Source organism: Onychostoma macrolepis, chromosome 09, assembly GCF_012432095.1.
Source record: "Onychostoma macrolepis isolate SWU-2019 chromosome 09, ASM1243209v1, whole genome shotgun sequence".
NCBI lineage: Eukaryota > Metazoa > Chordata > Actinopteri > Cypriniformes > Cyprinidae > Onychostoma > Onychostoma macrolepis.
The window spans coordinates 21,762,266-21,789,793 of NC_081163.1; the positions used below are offsets into that span (position 1 = coordinate 21,762,266).

Below are 27,528 nucleotides of genomic sequence, written 5' to 3' on the forward strand. Positions count from 1 at the left end.
CGGCAAGGAACCAAAACTCCATCGGTGACAGAATGGAGAAAAAAAACCTTGGGAGAAACCAGGCTCAGTCGGGGGGCCAGTTCTCCTCTGACCAGACAAACCAGCAGCTCAATTCCAACTGCAGCAAAGTCAGATTGTGTAAAGGTCTCATCTGGTTCCCGAGGTCTTGTCCCTTGGCCGTCTAGGTGACAAGGTCTCTGCTGACGTTCAGGGCTGTAGAGGTCATTTCTAGGTGCTGATCCACCATTTGATCTGGATACAGACTGGATCCGGGTAACTGCAGTAACCATCTGATTTTGATACGAAATGGATCGGATGGCTATGTGATCTCTGAATAAGAAAGAAACAGACTAATATTAGCGTAGATGCCATTCTTCTTACGATGTAACAAGTACATTGGGTGTTATAAGAAGTGTTCCCGTTTCTGGTTGACCTAATTAATGCAGCCTAACAATCCTTTAACCGATTTGAATATTAGAAGAGTATTAATATGTTATGTGTATGCCAGGTTAAAGGGATGGGTATTTAAACTAGATTTAAACTGATAGAGTGTGTCTGCCTCCCGAAAAGTGTTAGGTAGATTGTTCCAGAGTTTGGACGCTAAATAGGAAAAGGATCTGCCTCCCGCAGTTGATTTTCATATTCTAGGTATTATCAAATTGCCAGAGTTTTGAGAATGCAGTGGACGTGGAGGACTATAATGTGATAAGAGCTCGCTCAAGTACTGAGGAGCTAAACCATTCAGGGCTTTATAAGTAATTAACAAGATTTTAAAATCTATACAATGTTTAGTAGGGAGCCAGTGCAACGTTGACAGAACCGGGCTAATGTGGTCATACTTCCTGGTAAGAGCTCTAGCTGCTGCATTTTGGACCATCTGGAGTTTGTTTATTAAGCGTGCAGAACAACCACCCAATAAAGCATTACAATAATCTAATCTTGAGTTCATAAACGCATGAATTAACATTTCTGCATTTGACTTTGAGAGCATAGGTCTCAATTTAGATATATTTTTAAGATGAAAAAATGCAGAAAGATTGCTATCAAATAGCACACCTGGGTTCCTAACTGATGACGAAGAATTTACAGAGCAGCCATCAAGTGTTAGACAGTTGTCTAAGTTCTTACATGTGGGGGTTTTAGGTCAGATAATTAACACCTCTGTTTTTTCAGAATTTAGCAGTAAGAAGTTACTCTTCATCCAGTTTTTCATATTATATAGAGCTGAGTATCAACAGCATAACAGTGAAAGCTAACACCATGTTTCCTGATGATATTTCCTAAGGGTAACATGTAAAGCGTGAAAAGTAACAGCCCTAGTACTGAGCCTTGAGGTACTCCATACTGCACTTGTGATCAATATAATACCCATTCATTCACTGCTACAAATTGATGGCGGTCAGATAAGTACGATTTGAACCATGGAAATGCACTTCCACTAATGCCAACAAAGTTTTCTAGTCTATTCAAAATAATGTTGTGGTCGATCGTGTCGAATGCAGCGCTAAGATCCAGTAGCACTAATAGAGAGATATAACCACGATCAGATGATAAGAGCAGGTCATTTGTAACTCTAATGATAGCAGTCTCAGTACTATGAAACGGTCTAAATCCTGACTGGAAATCCTCACAGATACCATTTTTTCTCTAAGAAGGAATATAATTGTGAGGATACTACCTTTTCTAGTATCTTTGACAGAAAAGGGAGATTCGAGATCGGTCTGTAATTAACTAGATCTTTGGGGTCAAGTTGTGGTTTTTTAATGAGAAGCTTAATAACAGCCAATTTGAAGGTTTTGGGGACATATCCTAAAGACAATGACGAATTAATAATAGCCAAAAGAGGATCTATGACTTCTGGGAGCACCTCTTTTAGTAGTTTAGATGAAATAGGGTCTAACATACAATGGTGTTTGGTTTAGATGATTTAAGTTTATACAATTCTTCCTCTCCTATAGTAGAGAATGAGTGGAATTGTTCCCCAGGGGATCTATAGTGCACTATATGATGCGATAGTGTAGCTGACGGCTGCATGGTTACAATTTTATCTCTAATAGTATCGATTTTGGAAGTAAAATAGTTCATAAAGTCATTACTGCTGTGCTGTTGGGAAATGTCAACACCTGCTGATGCTTTATTTTTTGTTACTTTAGCCACTGTATTGAATAAATATCTGGTTATGTTTGTTTTCTTCTAAAAGAGATGAAAAGTAATCAGATTTAGTAGTTTGTAATGCTTTTCTGTAGGATACGGTACTTTCCCGCCAAGCAATACAGAATACCTCTAGTTTTGTTTTCCTCCAGCTGCGCTCCATTTTCCGGGCTACTCTCTTTGGGGTGCGAGTGTGCTCATTATACCACAGTGTTGGAGTCTTTTCCTTAATCTTCCTTAAGTGTAAAGGAGCAACCGTATCTAAAGTGCTAGAAAAGAGAGAGTCAATAGTTTCTGTTACATCATCAAGTTTTTCTGTGCTGCTGGATATGCTGAGGAATTGAGATAAATCAGGAAGATTATTTACAAAACAGTCTTTTGTGGTAGAAGTGATGGTTCTACCATACTTGTAACAAGGAGTAGAATTTACAGTTTTAGCTATATGGAGTTTACACAAGACTAGATAATGATCATCACTTTGCTGCAGAATTTCAATACCATTAACATCAATTCCATGTGACAGTATTAAATCTAGAGTATGATTTCGACAATGAGTAGGTCCTGAGACATGTTGTCTAACCCCAATAGAGTTCAGAATGTCTATAAATGCTGATCCTAATGCATCTTTTTCATTATCAACGTGGATATTAAAATCCCCAACGATTAAGAATTTGTCTGCAGCCAGCATTAACTCTGATAGAAAATCTGCTAATTCTTTAATAAAGTCTGTATGGTGCCCTGGTGGTCTGTATACAGTAGCCAGTACAAACATCACAGGGGATTTATCATTAACACATGTTTCTCTAGATAATGTTATATGAAGCACCATTACTTCAAAGGAGTTATACTTAAAGCCTGTCCTCTTAGAAATACTGAGAATATTGCTATAAATTGTAGCTATACCTCTGTCAGGATTATGGTCCTGTTTTTGTTGTGTTTTGCTCCCATGTGTTCCGTGACCCAGTTTCTCCCTCATGTTAATTTGATTCCAGGTGTCTCTCCTTAGTTCCTTGATTGTCCTGTCTTTAAAAGCCCCAGTCCATTCAGTTAGTGTTTGTCGGTCTTTGAACCTCTTCCATGCCTGCGCTCCTTGTAACCCTGTTGGATATTAAAGACTCTATTTGTGAATTCTCCGTGTGTCTTCATCTCCTCGTTCCTGGCTCCCTTGACTCCCTGTGAAACATGACAACCTCCCCCTTTGCCTTTTGGACGCTGTTCATTTTCATAACAGTAATCTTGGGGGGTAGACTCGTTTACAATAATGTATTTATCTGGTTTTAGCCAGGTTTCTGTCAAACAGAGCACATCTAGGTTATGATCAGTGATCATATCATTTACAAAAAGTGCTTTCGTAGAAAGGGACCTGATATTCAGCAAGCCAAGCTTTATCATTTGTTTCTCAGTATTATATACATTTTTATTTGTTGAGCGTCAGTTAAATTGTTACTCTTAAATTGGTTTGGATATTTTTTTGTATTTTCTAGTTCGGGGAACAGACACAGTCTCTATAGTGTGATATCTAGGTGAAAGTCTCTATGTGCTAAAAAAATTAACTGACTTCTGTGACGTGAGGCGGCTAGCAGACGGTTGGTTAAGCCAGTTTGTCTGCTTCCTGACCTGGGCCCCAGTTATTCAAGTACGAACTCTAAGACTATGTGCCATATTTCTAGAGAGAAGAGCTACACCACCCCAGGAGGGATGAAGACCATATCTTTTCAACAGGTCAGGTCTAGTCCAAAAACTCGTCCAATTGTCTATAAAACCTATGTGATTGTGCGGGCACCACTTGGACATCCAGCCATTGAGTGACGACAGTCTGCTATGAATCTCATCAAGCAGGGAGGGGACCAGAGCATATTACAGTGTCTGACATCGTATTTGCAAGTTCACACACCTCTTTAACATTATTTTTAGTGATCTCCGACTGGTGAAGTCGAACATCATTAGCGCCGACGTGAATAACAATCTTACTGAATTTACATTTAGCGTTAGCCAGCACTTTTAAATTTTCCAAGATGTCAGGCACTCTGGCTCCTGGACTGGAACATTGGACTATGGTAGCTGGTGTATGTATTTTCACATTCCGTACAATAGAATGGCCAATAACTAAAGCACTTTCATCAGGTTTCTCAGTGGGTGCGTCACTGAGTGGGGAGAACCTGTTTGATGTTTTGATCGGAATAGAAGAGTGGCGTTTTGACCTGCGACTATGCCGCCTCACAGTCACCCAGTTGCCCTGCTGACGAGGCGCTGAAACCAGAACCGAACAATGTACAGGACTCCCTGAGCTAGTCGCATCCAAAGCAGTATCTACAGTCCTCACATTCTTACTATCCTCAACTAAAGTTTGGATGCGTGTCTCTAGTTCTAAAATCGTCTCTGTCAGCCTAACTATTTCCCTGCATTTATCACATGTGAATCCCTCGTCGCCGACAGAGAGAGATAAACTATACATGTGGCAAGCGGTGCAAACAACAATAGCAGGAGAAGAAGCCATTACTCACCGTGATTGATGAATGATTCACTTACCACTGTTGTTTGATGAACTCATGAAAAACGGAGCGAGAGAGAAACGAAACAGAGTGAGGAAAAAGAAAACAATATTAAGCGCAAATAGAAACGTCTGTAACCCTAGTTCCCCAAGAGAATGAGACGCTGCGTCGAAACACTTTGGGAATGACTACAGCGTGACCATGCCCTGAATCACATGTGTAATCAGTCCAATGAATGGGCAAGACGTCACGGGCGGGGGGACGTAGAGACCAGGGAGCATAAAAGCAAGTGCGGTGGATACAGCGGCAGCTTCTGGTAGAATGAAGGAAGCACTCGCAGGCATGTTGGAAGTATGGCAATGAGACGTAGTGTCTCGTTCCCTCTGGGAATTAGGGTTACAGACATAACCTAGAGACTTTCCCTTCAGGAACCCGAGCTGCGTCAAAACGCTTCAGAGTATTCAAGGCTATGGATAACATCCCGATCTCCTGGCTGGAGGCCTCAGCGCACCGTGGAGGAAATATATAACTAGTGGGTTTCTCCCGAAAGACTGACCACCAAGAGGGGCGTGGTAAGCAGCTAGGGAAACCTTCAAGGTGGAGTGGGATAACCCTGCAAGAACTCCAGCACTGAACCAACTGGGCAGTTAACTGGGTCGAGCTGGCGGTTGCCGCTTCAAGAAGTGAAGGTTCACTTCAAGGGGTACTGTTTCCTCATGGAGGGAGCTCTGGACTGGAGTAATTTTTTACTGCTAAATTCTGAAAAAAACAGAGGTGTTAATTATCGGACCTAAAAACACCACATGTAATAACTTAGAACATTATCTAACACTTGACGGCTGCTCTGTCAATTCTTCTTCATCAGTCAGGAACCTAGGTGTGCTGTTTGATAGAAATCTTTCATTTGAAAGCCATGTTTCTAGCATCTGTAAAACTGCATTTTTTTCATCTCAAAAGCATATCTAAATTGCGACCAATGCTCTCAACGTCAAATGCAGAAATGTTAATTCATGCGTTTATGACCTCAATGTTAGACTATTGTAATGCTTTATTGGGTGGTTGTTCTGCACGCTTGATCAACAAACTACAGTTAGTCCAAAATAGTGAGTCCTTACTAGAACCAGGAAATATGACCATATTAGCCCGGTTCTGTCAACACTGCACTGGCTCCCTATCAAACATCGGATAGATTTTAAAATCTTGTTTATTACTTATAAAGCCCTGAATGGTTTAGCTCCTCAGTACTTGAGCGAGCTCTTATCACATTATAGTCCTCCACGTCCAATGCGTTCTCAAAACTCTGGCCGTTTGATAATACCTAGAATATCAAAATCGACTGCGGGCGGCAGATCCTATTCCTATTTAGCACCCAAACTCTGGAACAATCTACCTAACACTGTTCGGGAGGCAGACACACTCTGTCAGTTTAAATCTAGATTAAAGACCCATCTCTTTAGCCTGGCTTACACATAACGCACTAATACGCTTCTATTATTCAAATCCGTTAAAGGATTGTTAGGCTGCATTAATTAGATCAACTGGAACCGGGAACACTCCCCATAACACACGATGTACTCGTTACATCGTAAGTAGAATGGCATCTACGCTAATATTTGTCTGTTTCTTTCCTATTCTGTTTCTCAGTCTGTATCCGGTCAGATGGTGGATCAGCACCAAGAGATGATGTCTACAGCACTGATCGTCAGCGGAGACCAGGACACCCAGATGACCCCCAGAGACATATCCCCAGTGAAAACCTCGATTGAATACAATAAAACAAAAAAAATATATAACAAAATAACTAAAATATAATAAAATACTTAGCTACAAAATACTACTATTGTTAGAAATTGCAACAAAATTAAAATAGAAATATAAACTTTTGAACTGCGGGTTTCGTCTGGTCAGAGGAGAACTGGCCCTCCGACTGAGCCTGGTTTCTCCCAAGGTTTTTTTCTTCTTCATTCTGTCACAGAGGGAGTTTTGGCTCCTTGCCGCTGTCGCCTCTGGCTTGCTCAGTTGGGGACACTTAATTTCTAGCGATTATCGCCGATTAGATTGCACAGATAATATTTAAACTAAACTGAGCTAGACAATGACATCTCTGAATTCAATAATGAAATGCCTTTAACTGAAAATTGAAAATTGAGTGTTTAATCTTATCATTATACATTACTGACACTCTATCCTCTAATTTGATACTGTTAAGTGCTTTGACACAATCTGTATTGTTAAAAGCGCTATATAAATAAAGGTGACTTGACTTGACTGGAGTATGGTCTCAGCAACCTCAGTTGAGAGACCGGAACTTATGAGCTGTGCCCTCTCAGGGGCCACATCCACATTTCCAAAAACTCCGGGCAGGGGGAAGGCCCCGCCTGAGAGAGGAAATCCCTCCTGATGGAAATCCCCCACGGAGAGCCATCGAGAAGCGAAATCAGGTCCGAGAAGCGTACTCGGCCCGGCCAGAGGGCTCTGGTGAGCGGAGGCCTCAATAACTCTCTGTAGTGAGAGGAGACCTGATGACACTCGCAGAAATGGTCGAGCTCTTGGAGCGGAGGCCTCAGCATGACAACTCTCTAAACCAAGAGGAGTCCTAACTACACTCCACACTCTGGACATCTTGTAAGGAGGTTCACCTAGAGCCTACCACTCACAGATGCTGTCCAAGCGGAGCTCTGGCAAGCGGAGGCCTTAATAACTCTCTGTAGCAAGAGGAGAGCTGACGACACTCGCAGAAATGGTCGAGCTCTTGGAGTGGAGGCCTCAGCATGACAACTCTCTAAACCAAGAGGAGTCCTAACTACACTCCACTCTCTGGACATCTTGTAAGGAGATTCACCTAGAGCCTACCACTCACAGATGCTGTCCTAGCGGAGCTCTGGCAAGCGGAGGCCTCAAAAACTCTCCATAGCGAGAGGTGACCTAACAACACTTGCAGTGACCAAAAGAAGGGCCCACAAAAGGATCTGATGCGCCAGCCTGTAAAGGGGGCATGAAGACAGACCTCCTTGGTGGTTGATGTAAGAAACCACCGCTGTGTTGTCAGTGCACCCAACACACGGTGGCCTCTTAGGTCCGGGAGGAAGTGTTTCAGTGCTTGAAACACGACCAGCATCTCCAGGCAGTAGATGTCAATGTCAGAGCCAATGTCAACCAATCGTCGATATAATTCAGTATGCTGATGCCCTGGAGTTGCAGTGGAGCCAGAGCAGCATCCACATACTTGGGGAAAGTGCAGGTTGAGAGTGCAGTAAATGGCTGCAAAAGGAAGAACCCGGTATTGGTAAGCTTCGCCCCCAAAGCAAACCTCAGGAACTTCCCATGTTGAGGAAGGATGGTAAGCATGCATCTTTCAGATCCATTGTGCGAACCAGTCCTGCGAACCTCGGACCTGATCTGAGACACGACCTGAGACATGGGCATCAGGACTTTCTTTGGCCGAAGTTTCCATTGAAAATGACGGTCCTCAGACCTGCCATCTCCTCGGAAGAGTTAGACTGACACAACCAGAGCCCGCTCGGGGCAGGACCCAAAGAGATACGTATCGCAGGGGCTCCCATACTGCCAGGTGACTCACTAAGGGAACCAGTCTCTCGAGACTGGCCTCTGGTGTACTTCTGGTGCTAGTTCGGTGCCCTGAAACGGAGGACCGGCAGGGGACAACTAAACTAGCTGATACCTCCTTAGAGGTAGCGAGGCTCCCAGAGCCGCAACGTTTCCGGACGGATGCTGAGAGATGTGCTCGCTGGAGACCACTGTGTCCTGAAGCACCGGAGGTGGCAGGGTTGACAGACCGATTTTCTGAGGGCACTGAGGAGAGACGGGCACCGTATGCTGAGGTGTACACCGCTCTTCCCCAGAGGGACCCGCCCTCAGAAGCCCTGTGCCATAGGCGTGAGGACGTTTTAATTTAAGACTATCCAGCAAGAATGACGGTCCGCAGAACTGCCTTCTGTTTAGAAGCCTTCGGCCTGGGAGCGCCACTCTGACTTGCAATATCCTGGGGGATTACGAGAAGCAACGCTCCCTAAATGAGGAGCTGGACAACGGCTGGGGCTGCTCCCACCCACGGAGGAAGAGAGGTGTGCTCTCACTTTTTTCTTTTTTTTTCAAGAACTCACTGTATTTAGAGAGTGAGGGAAGAGAAAGGGTGAAGCCTGTCCCTGGTCCCTACTGAATAATATAAACATGTGTATACAGTAGCGAACCGTGACTTTTGAACCTAGGCCCTCTCCCATCGTCGGTGGAAAAAACAAACTACCAGCCTAGCTTATGGTCATACGGTGTCATCTTCGATAATTCCTAATCTAGTCTTAAAGGGGTCATATAATGGTACATGCACTTTTACAAGTTGATTGTACTGAAATGTGTGTTAGCAGTGCCTGTACACAACCATCATAAAATGATAAAATCCATCCAGTGTTTTTTTTTAATCTCCTTATTTGTTTTACCCTGTCTCAAATCAAGCCGTTCGACCGTGTGACGCCACACGGTCGGACGCCTCCCACGATGGTTGATTGACAGCAGTGTTTCAACACAGACCCGCCTTGCTCGTGAGCGAGCTGTCAATCATAGTCCGCGCGTCATTGTTGATATACGCTGGAGCTGTCTATGAGCAGAATGGCGTCTAAGCGATTGTGGTGTTCTGTTCTCGGTGCAATAATGAACACAGCAGTCATTTTGATGTTCCTAAGTCCAAACCGCTGAAGACACAGTGGCTGAGTTTTGCTTTTGAAGGAATATTCCCCACGAGCCACGTCAATGTTTTCATGTTTGCGCGAATCATTTTTCACCAGACTGCTTTATAAATGAAGGTCAGTATAAAGCTGGTTTTGCTAAGAAGCTGCTCCTGAAAAAAGAATCGGTACCAACTATTCGTGTTCCTGCTGAACCTCCAGAAGAAGTGAGTGTAACGTTTAATTAACCTTTATATTAATCTTTATATTAATCTTTGCAAATCACTAGCACGCTTCACGATGTATGTGGCTAATGTTTACATTCAAGGTACATGCATGTTTTCTATTTACGACGTTCTCAATATAATTAATAATCCCACGTTTATAATGAACAAAACGTTATGGTTATTGTGTTATTACAAACTGTGTACGCAGGTATTAAAGTTAACATGATAACACTACACTAAGCTTACTTTTGTAGATGGTTTATAACGGTGTCTGTTAAGAAGTAATGTAAAAAATTTAAATAAATAAAAAACAGTTATAACTGCATGAAAATTAATGGTTTCCGCCCTGAGAGTTGTACCTAACACTGCATAGATAACGTTACGCATCACTGACAAGCCTACATTTACCGAATTTATTTTTCATGACCATTAGCTGTAACATCAATCTGTCAATGAACTAACGTATCAGTAAACACATAGCGTTCGTATCTCACTACTCTACCTGACAGTACACACAAAAATAGATAAAAGTGACATTACGTTAACCAACCATTCAGAAACGTCCCGTTCGAGCCTTAATTGTCGAACTTCTTCGGGGCCGTCATCCTGTTCCGGGTCCGACTCCGGTTCGAATTGATATGGTTGCACAGTATCCTCAGAGACTCCCGCTGCCATTCTTCAAAATATACCCTCAACTGTTGTCAAGGCAACACTCCACGTGTGTTGTGTCAAAAACGCCCCACAGAACAGAGGGGTGGGGCGAGCAAAGCTCATTAGCATTTAAAAACACACACACACTAAAACGGTGTGCTGAAAACAGAGCTGTTTTTGAGCAGGTAAAATGAGTGTTTTCTTACAATACTAATGAGAATTTTTAATTAAAGTATATTACAAACTTTCAATTTAGACCCTAAAGAATCATATTAGCTTGTACAAAAATGGCATTATATGACCCCTTTAACTCTCTCAGGGCGACAAATGCGTATACGCGTTTTGAGGCAGATTTTCCTGACAAGGCTGAAATGAGTTTGAATTACTCTACCATTTTTGATCGTACAGATAAGAGCAATACACCATTCAAATCTGTAAGTGGTCTACTTTTATTTGTATACACTCATAATAACAACTAAACTTTGTTCTTTTGAAGAATAAAGAAAACAAACAGGGTGCGCTCTCTGTCTTTTCCGTCTCCACGACCTGCTTTTTGAAACATGTCACTAAAATGAACTGTAACTCAACAAATACTTCACACAGAGACATGAAAAATATATCTATAGAAAGCTTGACATGTCTACTGTTAAATGAAGTAAGTCTTCCCGAAAACAAATATTCTGTGATAAAGTAATCCGTATGAAACCAAGGACATGTCCAGTTTTTCCGTCTGGTCTCATTATCTCTAATTAGGTCACGCCCACATGCTGCTCGCACTATTGTTATTACAAATCTCCACGCGAGCCACGCGGCATGTAAACGCCCACACCACCATAAACAAAGCAGCAACGCGTTCATCTCGGATACTTTTCAGTTTTGGAAGAACACGCTGTGAGGAATAAGCCTTGTATTTACCCCCAGAAGACGCGCTGAGAGGAAAAAGCTTTGTTTACCTCACAAACAGAACGCGAGCACACCTGGAGCCGGCGGAGGAGGAGATATTTTATACCGAGTAAGTAATGTATCTTATTGGCATTCGATAATGTGTTGTTGTGACAAAGTTGAACGCATTTACTAGGTGAACTTTTCCCAAACTATAACCCCAGAATGAAATGTGTGAAATCGAGTACAACATTTTGAAATATGATAGGCAACCTTTCATTGCATTTAAATGTTGCACGACGTGAGAATAGTTATATGTTCTATAAACAATGATATAAAAGTAATGTCTAAGAAAGTTTAGACCAATCTTTACTGTGAAGTAGCCTACTCTGTTTGCAAATACCTGCTCAAACATGTTTATAATAAGCTTAACAATAATAATTTAGTTTCTCAGTTATAAAATGTTGTTTTTGTATTGTATGATAATACATGCAAAGCATGTGTGCATCTATGTTATAAAATCACGTGGGCAATATTGCTGATTGCTAATGTAATAATATAGTCTTCTTAAAAAAAAACAAAAAAACATTACAAATCTTACTGCTTAAACAATTTGACTGGTAGTGTATGTATTGTCACCATGTTTGCTTTGTCTTTGTCCGTTCATTGTGTTGCTCACGTCTCTTTTGTGTTTTCTCATGCAGTTTCTGCTGTCTCCTGTTTTCCTGGGTTCCAGTTTCCTGCCACTATTTTGGATATTGCACCCACGATGTCTTGACTCTTCTATTGTTTATTTGTTTGTTTGTTCCTAATAAACTGTTTAACTGCACTCGCAAGTGAATCTCAAGTTATTTTATGTGATAGTTATATGTATACACATTTCTTTTTACCTCACATTCTTTCTTGTAGCAATTCCCTCTCTGTCACACACCTGATTCAATGGCTCATTATGGAGCTCATTATGCGGGTCTTTGTCTTCTCAGGTGTGAGTCACAGCATTATCCAGGATAGTTCACGCCCTCTCGCATAGACCCTTTCTACTCAAAAAGTGACTTAGAAAATTTAAATAAATATATTGTTTTCTCTGAATGAGTGAGTTAGATTATTTTCAGATCATTTTGAATCAAAAATTCTAGGCTACAAGATCCAGTTCTCAAAAGTCTTGTGAACAAATGTTCTGTATGTGTTTTATGGCCTTATTTCAGTTACTTTAAAAATTTATTTTTTTTCTAACCACGCATAAACGTTGTTTTCTCAAAAATACAATCACGTACGTACAAGCTGCTCACATATTATTGTAGCCCAGTTTGTGCTGAATGCAGTGTTTTTAGACTTTAGCCATTAAAATATCAGGGCATGTCAAAACTTCCTCAGACCCCAGAGGGTTAAAGTGGTCACACACTGGATGAGAAGCGCAGAGCGTTGCGGCGCCACCGGCAACTGTCCGCAGATCCCAGCTGCGACTCTGGGCACTGTTCACAATTCAGCTGCGCCACAGAGTGCCACTCACATAGTTTTCATTAAATTACATTATATTTGTCTCAAATTATTTTTAATGTATATAATGACTTCATCCTTGGCTGGGAGATTGCGTATAATGCCTTTTTCATCTAAATGTTTGTCTTTCTGTGGCAATAATGCAATAAAGTGACCATTAATTTTCCTTAACAAAATAAATATCTAAATAAGCTCCGCTAATGTACACACAGCACCCCATTTTGACAGAAAAACACAGAATTGTTGACATTTTTGCAGATTTATTAAAAAAGAAAAACTCAAATATCACATGGTCCTAAGTATTCAGACCCTTTGCTGTGACACTCATATACTTAGGACCATGTGATATTTCAGTTTTTCTTTTTTAATAAATCTGGAAAAATGTCAACAATTCTGTTTCTTTTTTGTCAATATGGGGTGCTGTGTGAACATTGAGGAGAAAAAATGAACTTAAATGATTTTAGCAAATGGCTGCAATATAACAAAGAGTGAAAAATTTAAGAGGGTCTGAATACTTTCCGTACCCACTGTATACTCCCTGGTCTCTACATCACCCCACCCGTGATGTCTCGCCCATCCATTGGACTGATTACACGCATGATTCAGAGCGTTCCTGAAGGGGAATTAATATTTAAGAAATCAAGAGTAAAGAGCCCAGCTAAAGCAAACACTGATCTCTATCGTGGTGACATTAAACTTCAATATTTTCAATAAAAAAATTACATCTAAACCTCTGTTAATTCTCAGCAAGAAATTTTGTATGAAATGTAGTCAAACTGGTCAGTAATAAGTGAAGATGCTTAGATCTCGAGAGATCTGTTAGTGTTTAATGTTCTCTTGGTGCGAGTCATTCAACAATTTGTTATTATTTTATTTTATACAGCAAAGGTGTTTGATTGTAATAATTGAGGAAATACCTGTAAAATAATGTGTTTTTGTTTTTTTGTTTTTTTCTGTAGAATTTCAGTAAAGGTTTTTGCCTTTTATTTAAATTAGGTTATTTTTAATTAACAGTTTTTGTTTGGCAGCCCTTTTTTACAAGATGAGCATCTGGTGGCGATTTCACAAATTAAAATGACATTTTCTAAAACAAGAGAGACTGAGAGAGAAGAGTTACAAGAAAGAATGTGAGGAAAAAAGAAATGTGTATACAATAACTATCACATAAAATAACTTGAGATTCACTTGCAAGTGCAGTTAAACAGTTTATTAGGAACAAACAAACAAATAAACAACAGAAGAGTCAAGACATTGTGGGTGCAATATCCAAAATATCCAAAACAGTGGCAGGAAACTGGAACCCATGAAAATGGGAGACAGCAGAAACTGCATGAGAAAACACAAAACAGACGTGAGCAACACAATGAACGGACAAAGACAATGCAAACATGGTGACAATACATACACTACCAGTCAAATTATTTAAACAGTAAGATTTGTAATGGTTTTTTTTTTTATAAGAAGTGTCTTCAGCTCACCAATCCTGCATTTATTTGATCCAAAGTACAGCAAAAACAGTACATTATATTTATTATAATATATAGGCCTACATATTGTTACTATTCAAAATAAATAAAGCACCCCCTCCCCCAAACATACACTTAAATAAATTAGTCAGGATGTTAATCGGCTTATCAGGAGCAACTATATTATTACATTAGCCATCACCAATATTGCCCACGTGATTTTATAACAGATGCACACATGCTTTGCATGTATTATCATACAATACAAAAACAACAATTTATAACTGAGAATCTAAGTTATTATTGTTAAGCTTATTATAAACATGTTTGAGCAGGTATTTGCAAACAGAGTAGGCTACATCACAGTAAAGATTTGTCTAAACTTTCTTAGACATTACTTTTATATCATTGTTTATAGAACATATAACTATCCTCACGTCGTGCAACATTTAAATGCAATTAAAGTTTGCCTATCATATTTCTAAATGTTGCACTCGATTTCACACATTTTATTCTGGAGTTATAGTTTGGGAAAAGTTCAACTAGAAAATGCTTTAATCTTTGTCACAACAACACATTATCGAATGCCAATAAGAAACATTACTTACTCGGTATAGAATATCTCCTCCTCCGTCGGCTCCAGCCACGCTCGCGTTCTGTTTGTGAGGTAAACAAAGCTTTTTCCTCTCGGCGCGTCTTCTGGGGGTAAATACAAGGCTTTTTCCTCACCGCATGTTCTTCCAAAACTGAAAAGTATCTGAGATGAACGCGTTGCTGCTTTGTTTATGGTGGTGTGGGCGTTTACATGCCGCGTGGCTCGCGTGGTGATTTGTAATAACAATAGCGCGAACAGCGCGTGGGCGTGACCTAATTAGAGATAATGAGACCAGACGGAAAAACTGGACATGTACTTGGTTTCATACGGATTACTTTATCACAGAATATTTGTTTTCAGTAAAACTTGCTTCATTTGAGAGTAGACATGTCAAGCTTTCTATAGATATATTTCTCATGTCTCTGTGTGAAGTATTTGCTGAGTTACAGTTCATTTTAGTGATGTGTTTCAAAAAACAGTTCACGGAAAAGACAGAGAGCGCACCCTGTTTGTTTTCTTTATTCTTCAAAAGCACAAAGTTTAGTTGTCATTATGAGTGTATACAAATAAAAGTAGACCCCTTACAGATTCGAATGGTATATTGCTCTTATCTGTACGATCAAAAATGGCAGAGTAATTCAAGCTCATTTCGGCTTTATCAGGAAAATCTGCCTCAAAATGCGTATACGCGTTTGTCGACCCCAGGGGGTTAAGGAGTGGCTTCCAGACGCTCCTCATCAGGTCATAGCAGTCCAGGAGGGAGGCAGAGGTGGAACAGAGGAGGGACGGGGGGCCAGGTCCATGGAGCAGTGACAAACCGTGGAACAATGGAGGACCTGGGGCATGGAGCAGTGGCAGACCGTGAAACAGTGGAGGACCTGGAGAATGAGGCAGAGTTGGCAGATCAGGGAGCCAAGGCGGAGCAGAAGACCACCAGGCTAGAGCCGGCGGAGCAGGGAGCCAAGGCAGAGCAGAAGACCACAAGGTTAGAGCCGGCGGAACAGAAGACCACAAGATTAGAGCTGGTGGAGAAGGAAGCCACCAGGGCAGAGCAGGTGACCAACACAGCAGAGCAGACAGTAGCACAGATCCCCACAGTGGAACAGATGATCACCACAGAAGAGCAGGTATCCACCACCATAACGCTAATGAGGCATGAGACAACAAAGGTGAATCAGGCAGAACTGAAACAGAGAGCACAGATAGGTTAACAACGGTCTCTGCGGCCGTAATAGGATAGAGAGTGAGTTAATGAATGGCCTCCTTGGCCGTGGCAGGACAGACTGTGAGTTCAGAAGTGGATACTGCCACCTCGGAAGGTTCTGCAGCGGAAGCCGCCACCTCTGGGACAGACTCATGGACAAGAGAGGCCTCTGGGGCAGACTCATGGACAGGAAAGGCCTCTGGGGCAGATTCATGGACAGGAGAGTCCTCTGGGGCAGACTTGTGGGCAAGAGAGGCCTCTGGAGGAGACAGTGTGCAGCCCACACACTCAAAATGGCGACCGCCATCACGGGCAGTGCAGCAGACAGAGGGAGGCCTGCCAGGCTTGACAGTGACGAAACCACTGGGATGCCAGTCGCTCGCACTGACATCAGTGGTGGGTCCATAACACTGGCAATCATTTTTGTCAGTCCTGGCCCAAGCTCTGCATCTGCAAGAGTTTGGGTACTATAGCCTCCCCCCAAAAAAATCCTTAGGGGAAACTTGCATGGCAGCCGTGGCGGGACAGAACTCTGGCAATGTGACCATGGCATTACAAGGCTCTGACATGATAGCCATCTTGACAGTAGGCTCTGGCATTGTAGTCATCATGAGTCGAGACTCTGGAGTGGCAGTTGTGACATGACGAGGCTCTGAAGTGACAACCGTGGCGTGGTGAGGTTCAGTTGTGGCGGCCATATTGGCCAGGTGTGGCTAGGCTCAGGCGTGGCGGCCATCTTGGCCGGGGGCTCAGGTATGGCGGCCATCTTGGCTGGGGACTTGTGTGAAGAGGCTCTTGAGTGGCGACCATTTTGTGAAGAGGCTCTTGAGAGGCATCCATCTTGTGAGTAGGCTCTGGCTTGGCAGACATGATGTGAGTAGGCCCTGGAGTAGCAGACATGATGTTAACAGGCCCTGGAGTAGCAGGCGTTGGCTTGGCAGGCCCTGAAGTAGCAGACATGATGTGAGCAGGCTCTGGCGTAGCAGACATGATGTGAACAACTCCAGACATGACGTGCAAATACACTGGTGTGGCGGATACTGGAGGATAACAGGGTTCCTCATCAGCTATCGCAACAGTAAATGAGGAACCACTCAACCAGAGTGCAAAATCAATATATTGTTCAAAAGTCCAGTGAGGGATCTGACGTGGCATTAAACGTGAAATTTCACGGACAGGGCATGAGATAAGATCCAAATGTGAGCTTTATTAAAACAGATCATAGTCAAGGCAAGGCAAAAGAGTAATCCAGAAAAAAGGCAGTGGTCAAGGCAGTAAACAGTCCAAGGTCAAAAACAAGGCAAGGCAAGAACAAGGCAATGAAAACAGAGAGTAACTCTCAGTAATGTCCGCTAACAGCTAAACAAGACTTCGCGATTAGAGTGTGTTTGTGTGTGTCTTTTATAGTCCTCCAGACAGGAAACAAGGGTAGTTCCTAGGCATGGGGTGTTATGGGAAATGGATTCCAAGAAACAGTGGCAAAGGTCTGGGATGGAGTGCCCTCTAGAGGAGCTCATGGGCACTCCAGCTGGACATCGTGACAGTATTATTATTCTTATTATTATTTTTACAGTGTAGGCTAACAATTCAAAGCATGTGCTTTGATTGTGTATTGATGATATACATTTTTTTGGACCAGCTGATGTGGAAAAAAATCAGAAACTTAGTGTTTTATCTGCAACCTTCCCAGTTTTCAGAGGCCATAAGTGAGCAACTTAAGAGATCTCATCACAATTTATTTAATCTTTGTCTGTTCCTAGTTCCATTTCGTACATGAGTCTTTACAGTGATCCACTTCACGATCTCCATTGTGAAGCCTTGTTACTGTTTCCAGTTCTGCTCTGAGCTTTCACATTTGTTACTGTTTTACATAAATTAATTTCATATTACCTATGGAGACATTTCAAAGCCACTTACAGTACATTACAGGTTTAATCACTTTGGAGATGCTTGGGGTACAATCCCTTTCTCATGGTGATAGTTATTGGTGACACATTCATAAATACTGCAGCTTTTTTCCATCAGGAAAAAAGGGGGAGAATGAGAAAGAAACAAGTTACTTTTATGAGCAGCAAAGCAATTCAAACAGTAATGTTTTTGTCTATGTATAGAGTGTGATCAATAAACTGACTACAGATGACAGAAAAGCATTTTGTTAGTATATAACCCCCTTTGCTCTCATTTTCTCTACATTGACAATGTCCAAATAAAGTATAAAAGCTTTGTTCTAACTTGTTGCAAGGATTTTTTTCCTGTTATTCTGTCTGTACTTTACTGTTATTCTGAAATGGTTCGAGCTATATACACATCTTATAACAACAGTAAATGAGGTTCAAAAACACTAGATGGTGCTGTACCTCTTTTTGTATATCCCAATTAAAGCAAGCAACTATATGTAATTTCAACTACATTGTTTTAAAATCATAACTCATCTCATCTGTGGTATAATATGTTGTTGTTTTTTTCCATTAAAGGTTGACGGAAAGGCAGATCTATGGAAAGTGTGGTGATCAAATAAATATTTCGTCTTCCTCCTTGGACGAACATCATGAAATAGAATTAGAAGATGATGGTAAGTCCAGTGTTGAGAAGTAACTAGTTATATGTAACTAAATTATGTAATTTAACCCTCTGGGGTCTGAGGTCATTTTGGGGCCCTTGAGATGTTTTGACATGCCCTGATATTCGTGCTTATTTCAGCTATTAAAACATACTATTGACCAACATGTAATTGTTTTTTTTTTCAGTATTCAGCACAAACTGTGCTACAATGATATGTAACCAAGATGGATGTACATGTTTGCATTTTTATATTTATACACACACACACACACACACACACACATATATATATATATATATATATATATATATATATATAGGTTTTGTAGCCATAGACTCACACATGCTTTATACTATCATAAAAAAAGAGAAAGAAATCTTACAACTGAGAAACTAATTATTATTGATTAGCACGTTATTAAAATCTATTTCTGAACAGAGTAGGCTATTAATAATAAACATACTTAGACTCGTGGCATTCATCATGTTACAGTGTACACTCATATTACTTTTATTGTTTTATATAGAGCATGAAAACATCATCGCGCCGTAAGAAATTTAAATACAATGAATTGCCCATCATATTCAAAATGTTTTTCACGATTTCAAACATTGTAGTCAGGAATTATAGTTTGGGAAAAACACAACTATGATTTTGTAGTCATATAGTCTAGTATGTATGATTTTATAGTAGCCTATGATATAATTCTGTAGCCACAGACTCAAGCATGCTTTGTACTATAAAACTATGTACTTTGTACTATACAAAATTATATTTTATATCTGAGAAACGAATTATTATTGTTTAGCACGGTGTTAAAATCTATTTGTGAACAGAGTATTAATAATAAACATGGTCTAAACATTCTTAGACGCGTAGCATTCATCATGTTGTAGTTTGGGAAAAACCCAACTAACTGTTAGTAAATCTGTTCACAATAACATGGTAACTAATGCAAAAAATAAACATTACTTACTCATCAGATTGATCTCCTCTACTGGATGAAATCGTGTTCTTCTTTCGAGGGAAATCCTGCCTTTAATAAGCACGGACAGTAACAGTAGCCACGATGAGGATCTCCACTCTTTGTTTGTGTTGGGTGTTTGCACGTGCGCACGTCCCACGTGGCTATTTACATATGAACGGCGCGAGCGGGATTTCATTAGAGATAATGAGTCAGACGGGAAAGACTGGACATCGTGTTGGTTTTATACGGATTACTTCATCACAGAATGTTTGTTTTTGATAACAATGAACACTTCAAGCTTTATATAGATATAACTCCCATGTCTGTGTGCTGAGTATTTGCTGAGTTACAGTTCATTTTAGTGACGCATTTCTAAAAACAGTTCGCGGAGATGGAGAAGATAGAGAGCGCACCCTGTTTGTTTTCTTATTTTTCCAAAAGCACAAAGTTGTGTTGTTATTGTGAGTGTACACAAATAAAAGTAGACACTTAACAGTTTCAATTGATGTATAACACTTATTTGTGTGACCAAAATCAACAGAGTATTTTTAGTGTCTTTTTCACTGATCTTAAAAAAAAACTATCTGGTATCGCCGGCGCTACCGTTGACCCCAGAGACTAAATTACAAAATATATACAAAAACTGTAATCAGTTATAGTTACTGAGGAAAAAAAAAAGTGTAATTACATTGCAGTTACTTATGAAAATGTTAACAATTACAAAGCGGGTTACATCTGAATTTTTCATTATTTTTTTCCCGCACACACTCACTGTCACAAATCCGGTCCGTGGACTTCCGTCCAATTGCCACCAGAGGCCACTCTTCCATTATATTGACTTTCTCACTGCACATACTTTCACATCACCACAGACTACATTTCCCATGCTCTACTTCACTGATTACACTCTCTCACCTGCAACCAATGACACGATATATAACACCCACTTAGATCCTTCTCAGATTGCCGAGTATTGTTTACCGTTTATTGCTCTCCTTGTGATAGCTACATTACGGAGCCTTACCATGTTTTTCTAATTCTAGTCTGTCCTGTTTATTACCTGTATACCCGTCTCTTGATTCTAGTCTGATTTACTTCGTCTAGTCTGTTCTCTGCCTGCCTGTCCTGGACTTTAACCTGCCTCAGATTAGTCCTTAGTCTCACCCCGTTCGGATACTGTTCGCCCCTCGTCTGGACTATAGTCTGTTAGCTAGATTACTCCTTCGTCTGGCCCTCCGGATTACGTTCGCCGCTGTCTGACCCACGCCTGTCCTCGGATTTCTCTCTGTCTTGCCTGTGCCACCTGTCATTGCTGTCGACTCATGCCTGTTTAACCATGTCGTTGAATAGAGCTTTTTAAATGTATCTGCACGTCTCTCATCTTGTTCGCCCCGTTACAGAATACTCGGCCACACAAGGATCCAGCAGCTTTTCAGAGGAACATTGGCCAGGTATGGACACAGCAAGAATAGTATTAGCCCTTAAACAAGGCACGCTATCATTGGAGAATTGTATTCGAGAATATTTAGCCATCGCTCACTATTCAGATTTAGTGTGTTTTGATAGAGTTTTTCTACGATGGCATTAATCAGCCTCTAAAATCTAAGCTTAGACATGAGGGTCCGCGTACATCATTCAGTCAATTTATGGATTTTGCTTTGTTGTCTGCTGGCTCTCTATTTACTGTGGGTGTCTATTTTAATCTGTTTCTGAATTTTCTGCCAGTCCCGTTCCCCTCCATGAGCATGATGTTGAATCACCTGGTTATTCTGATACTATCTACAATTCTGATTTAGTAATATCTGCCTGCCCAGTATCAGTCCATCAGTTGTCTGTCAGTTCAGTTCAATGCTCTTGGTTTTGAACAGTCTGTTCACCCTATCTCTGCCAATATATCCAGTTTTGAACTGTCTGCTTATCAGGTTTCAGTTAACGAACCTGATTTTGAACTTTCTGTCAGTCCTGTTTTTGTCAATGAGTTGGATGTTAAACCATATGTCTGTCCAGTTTCTATTAATAGGTCTGAGTGTGAATTGTCTACCTGCTCAGTTCTTGTCACTGAACTGTCTGCCAATCCAGTTTCAGTCAATACATCCAGTAGTGAACTGTTTGTCTTTACATATGTGGTCACAGGTGAACTATTAACTCATTCAGTCACTGCCAATATACTCAAACTGTCTGTCTAAATTCTGCTGTTGAGTCTGAAGTGTCTGTCCCTTCAGATTTAATCAGGAATTATGAGTCAAATTATGAACTGTCTACCTGTTCCATTTTCAGTAAATGAGCCAGTTTATGACTTGACTGGCCGTTCAGTGGTCACCAGGGAGACTATTGATGAACTTTTTGTGTTCCCTGCCTTGGTCCTTGAGACCGTAAATTCACTATCTGTCTCAGGTGCCTCAGTTTTCCCTAGGTCTCAGTCTCTGCCACAGGTTCCTGATCAGTCTAGCCTCCGTGGTGGTCTCCAGCTCTGCCTGCCTCACCTTGGTGGTCTTCTGCCTTGCTCTGGTGGTCATCTGCTTCGCCATGGTGGTCATCAGCTACACTCTGGTGGTCTTCAGCTCCTTCTGCTTCGCCGTGGTGGTCTTCTATCCTGCTCTGGTGGCCTTCTACTCAATCTGCCCCGTCTGCTCCGTCATGGGGGTCTTCTGTCCTGCTCTGGTGGTCCGCCATGGTGGTCTTCAGCTATGCTCTGGTGGTCTTCAGCTCTGCCTGCTTCGCCGTGGTGGTCTTCTGTCCTGCTCTGGTGGGCTCTGTCACGAATCCGGTTCCGATTGCCACCAGAGGTCGCTCTTCCATTATATTGACTCTCTCACTACACAGACTTTCACATGTCACCACGGACTACATTTCCAATGCTCCACTTCACTGATTACACTCTCTCACCTGCAACCAATGACACACACTATATATCACCCACTTTGATCCTTCTCAGATCGTCCGAATATTGTTTAGCATTTATCACTCTCCTAGTGATAGCTACATTACGGAGCCATACCATGTTTTTCTAAGTCTAGTCTGTCCTGTTTATTACCTGTTTACCCGTCTCTTGATTCTAGCCTTGTTTTACTTCGTCTAGTCTGTTCTCTGCCTGCCTGTCCTGGACTTTAACCTGCTTTGGATTACTCCTTTGTCTCGCCCGCTCGGATGCTGTTCGCCCCTCTTCTGGACTATAGTCTTTTAGCTGGATTACTCCTTTGTCTGGCCCTCTGGATTACGTTCACCGCTGTTTGACCCACGCCTGTCCTTGGATTACTCTCTGTCTTGCCTGTACCATACCTGTCATTGCTGTCAACCCATGTCTGTTTAACCATGCTGTTGAATAAAGCTTTGCATATGGATCCACACACCCACATACAGATTTAACCCTCTGGGATCTGAGGTCATTTTGGGGCCCTTGAGATGTTTTGACATGCCCTGATATTTGTGCTTATTTCAGCTACTTAAAACATACTATTGACCAACATGTCATTTTTTTGTATTCAGCACAAACTGTGTTACGATAATATGTGACCAAGATGGATGTACATGTTCTCATTTTTTTAGAAAAAAAATATTATGCGTTGTTAGTAAGTTTTGGGGGGGAAAAAAAATGTAGCTGAAATAAGGCCTTAAAACCCACACTAAATAGTTCTGAATCAGACTTTTGAGTAATCAGTCTTGTAGGCTAGAATATTTACTTCAAAATTATGTGAAAATTATTCTGCTTACTCAATCACAGAAAACAATATATTGATTTAAATTTTTCAAGACATGTTTTGTGATTGAAAGACTATATGCGAGGGAGTGGCAATGGCCTTGAATATTAAGTGAGTCTCACCTGAGAGACAAAGGGCCCTCCCCTAATGGCCCCTAATAGCCCATTAGTTTGACTGTGACTTTGAGGCAGGTAAGAGAGAATGTGAGGTGATTAAAAAAATTTTTTTTTTTAAATTATTTGTATTTTATTTACAACACAGTATAATCAAAACATACATAATGAAGGTCAAAGACACATTATTGTGCACACTGATCTAACCACAGAGATGTGAACAAATGTTGAGTCGTTCCTGCAACAGATTCTGTTCAACAAGTGAAACAAGTAAATCATTTTGAAGAGACATCAGGATTCATCTGTGGTGCAGGTATCTGACTCAATAAAACACAAACAACCAAAAAAAAAAAAAAAACATTTGTGAGCATGTTAATATCAGGAACATCTGTATATATATATATATATATATATATATATATGTGTGTGTGTGTGTGTGTGTGTTTTGTAGCCATAGACTCACACATGCTTTGTACTATCATAAAAAAAGAAAGTAATCTTATATCTGAGAAACTAATTATTATTGTTTAGAAAAGGGCATAATAAGTATAAATTATAAAATAAAATCTATTTCTGAACAGAGTAAGCTATTAATAATAAACATGTACTAAACATACCTAGACTTGTAGCATTCATCATGTTACAGTGTACACTCATATTACTTTTATTGTTTTATATAGAGCATGAAAACATCATCGCGCCGTAAGAAATTAAAAAAAAATGAATTGCCTATCATATTCAAAATGTTTTACACGATTTCAAACATTGTAGTAATTCCATTGTCAGGAATTATAGTTTGGGATTATAGTCATGTGTTCCCGCCTCTTGTTTCCATATTTGGTCATGTTCCTGTCCTTGTTAAGTTTGATCATTAGTTAAGTCTTGTCCAGCCGTGTTTTCGTCATTATCAGTAATTGTCATGTGTATTTAGTTCCTGCCTGTTTAGTTAGTGTTCTACTTGTTATTCCCCGGTGTTCCTGTCTGTGTTAACCTTACCTTGTCTTGCCCTGCCCTGATGTCGACTATTATTTTGAAGTTTATCCTCGTCTCCGTGTTTCTCGTTCCTCCCTGCTGTGTGCGCCATGACAGAAGACCAGATCTAAATACAGTAAGCGGCGCCCCTTCACCTCGTTTTGTTTTGTTCGTTTTTGGAAAGTTTTTATTTTGGTTCCTGTTTGTTCCTGTCTGTCCCGCGGCATGGAAGTCGCCACTCTTCATCCCGCCGTAGCCCACGGAAAGTCGGCATGGGAGTTCGGCAGGATCGCCGTGAGTCCGTTGGCCGCGAGCCCCTCCAGTCTGCCGCCGTCCTCGGCTCCCTCTAGCCCGCCGTTCGCGGGGATATCATCGCCGCCGTCCGCCGGTTGTGGCTGTGTCTAGCCCGCCGGCCGCCACTCACCCTAGCCCGCCTGGAGTGCATGTGGCAAGCCCGCCTGGAGCGCATGTGGCAAGCCTGCCTGGAGTGCAAGCCCGCCGGCCGCCGCTGACTCCAGTCCAGTGCAGGGTCCCCGTGGATCCAGTCCACACGTCACGGCCAGGAGTGCTGTTTTTAGTCTTGTTGCGCCCACAGGAACATTTTCATCTAACCTTGTCTTGTCCATAGAGACTCATCGAGGGCAGGCGGCCCCAGTGTACTGTCCTTTCCTGTTCGTTAAGCCCCGGAGGGCTCCTGATACCCCCTAGATTGCCCAAGGAAATTTTGGGGGGGGAGTAGTAGAGCTCTGGGTAGGGTGGGCGGGCCGAGGAATGTGGCCACGGCCACGAAGACCATCTGCCATGGCCTCCTGAGCTCCCTGTACAGCCATGGCCTCTGGAGCTCCCAGCTCCTCCATGGCCGCCAGAGCTCCCAGCCCTGCCTTGGCCTCCGTCTGTCTGTTCCGCTCTGGAGGTCCCCGTCCTGTGTTCCTGTCTATGTCTGTCCTGAGGGGCCTCCAGAGTGCCCGGGACGCGCCTTCCGGGAGGGGGGAGTTATGTCAGTCCTCTGTCGTGTGTGTCATGTGTTCCCGCCTCTTGTTTCCATATTTGGTCATGTTCCTGTCCTTGTAAAGTGTGATCATTAGTTAAGTCTTGTCCAGCTGTTTTTTCGTCATTATCAGTAATTGTCATGTGTATTTAGTTCCTGCCTGTTTAGTTAGTTTTCGTCTGGACTACTTGTTATTCCCCAGTGTCTTGCCCTGCCCTGATGTCGTCATTAAAGACTATTATTTTGAAGTTTATCCTCGTCTCCGTGTTCCTCATTCCTCCCTGCTGTGTGCACCGTGACACATATAGCCTAGTGTGTATGATTTTATAGTAGCCACAGACTCAAGCATGCTTTGTACAATAAAATAGGATATTTTATATCTGAGAAACTAATTGTTATTGTTTAGCACACTATTAAAATCTATTTGTGAACAGAGTATTAATAATAAACATGGTCTAAACATTCTTAGATGCGTAGCATTCATCATGTTGTCGTTTGGGGAAAAACCCAACTAGTAAATCTGTTTAAGTCACAATAAAACGTTAACTAATGCAAAAAAGAAACATTACTTACTCATCCGATTGATCTCCTCTACTGAATGAAATCATGTTCTTCTTTCGAGGGAAATCCTGCCTTTACTCAGCTTGGCTTTCAAGCCAATATTTATTTACTCCGCAATATTTTCCAGAAACGAACAGTAGCCGCGATGAATGCTCTTTGTTTGTGTTGGGCGTTTGCACGTGCACACGTCCCACGTGGCTATTTACATATGAACAGCGCGTACCGCGCAGGGGCGGGATTTCATTTGAGATAATGAGTTAGACGGGAAAGACTGAACATCGTGTTGGTTTCATACGGATTACTTCACCACAGAATGTTTGTTTTCGATAACAATTCATTTAAAAGTAGACACTTCAAGCTTTCTATAGATATAACTCCCATGTCTGTGTGCTGAATATTTGCTGAGTTACAGTTCATTTTAATGACGCATTTCTAAAAGTAGTTCGCGGAGATGGAGAAGACCGAGAGCGCACCCTGTTTGTTTTCTTATTTTTCCAAAAGCACAAAGTTGTGTTGTTATTGTGAGTGTACACAAATAAAAGTAGACACTTAACAGTTTCGATTGATGTATAACACTTATTTGTGTGACCAAAATCAACAGAGTATTTTTAGTGTCTTTTGCACTGATCTTAAAAAAACCAAGTTGGTAACGCCGGCGATACAGCCGACCCCAGAGAGTTAATTGATGTCTTTCATAAATTGCAGTGACTGCTCTAAAATGTGAGACACCAATGTTACAGGAGTTTAGAACACACACTGTAAAACATTTACTGTAGAATCTACAGGATGTTACTGGCAAAAAAGTTGCTAATAACATCTTGTAAAAATGATGTTAATTGCTGTAAAATAGATTACAGTATATTTACTGCAAAGCAAATTGCAGTTAATTGCTGTATGTGAAATACAGTAATTTGTAGTGTTTTTACAGTTTTTTTACACACTGAGGAAGGCTTTGTAGCCGAAACGTTTGTGCCTATTTTCTAATGGTAAAGATTAGGCATGGGCCGGTATGAGATTCTGACGGTATGATAATCTTAGATAAAAATATTACGGTTTGACGGTATCACGGTATTGCGATTACAGCTCTAAAACATGTTATTTTTAAATGTCTGGGTAAAAAACAACATCGTTTTTTTCCACTGAACACAATATATTTTATTTTTAAGAAACATATAGAACATTTTGGAACAGTAAACATGTAAGGCTAAATAATTAAATTATTGTTAATTAAATTAAGTGCAGTCACTTAAGTGCAGCTCAACAATAATCAGAACATAAATAAATTATTTTCTGTAAAATAAAAATAAAAATCCTTCTTAATGGGGAAAAATAAAAATAAAAATGCAGTCACTTAACCTAAACCTACAGCTCAGTAAATCAAAACATAATTTCTGTAAAAAAAAAAAAAAAATGCAGTCATTAAACCTGCAGCTCAACAAGGTTTTTGGAGATATGCTCACTTTCTACACATTCATCTTTCAGTCCAAGTTATGAGCGGTGAGGTACAAAGATGTGTTCACATTCACATAAGGAGAGAGCGCGAGTGTATCACTCACACACACACACACACACGGTCTCTCTCCAAACAGTGGCAAAGACACCTGGGAGCCAGAAGTTTGTTTATTTTTTAAATGACGTGATTTTAAACTGATGTAAACAATGGCAGGAGGCTTAAAATTATAGACGTGATACCAACTAAATTTAATTAGTGTACTAAATCGCAGAAACGTAGTATTTTAGTCTGCTATTCCCCGCTCTGTGAAGTAACGTGAGGGAGGAAACTAGTTGACGTTAGCAAGCTAGTTAGCCATGTTATCTGCCT

At 41.1% G+C, this 27,528-nt stretch overlaps 1 protein-coding gene across 1 annotated transcript in view; it reads left to right on the top strand.

Annotated features, from left to right (window-relative positions):
- Window positions 1-27,528, top strand: part of si:dkey-11f4.7 (piezo-type mechanosensitive ion channel component 2) — a 718,195-nt gene that overhangs the window by 215,097 nt on the left and 475,570 nt on the right. The window contains 1 exon segment of the mRNA XM_058786444.1: window positions 18,319-18,416. Coding sequence (XP_058642427.1) covers window positions 18,319-18,416 — 98 coding nt within the window.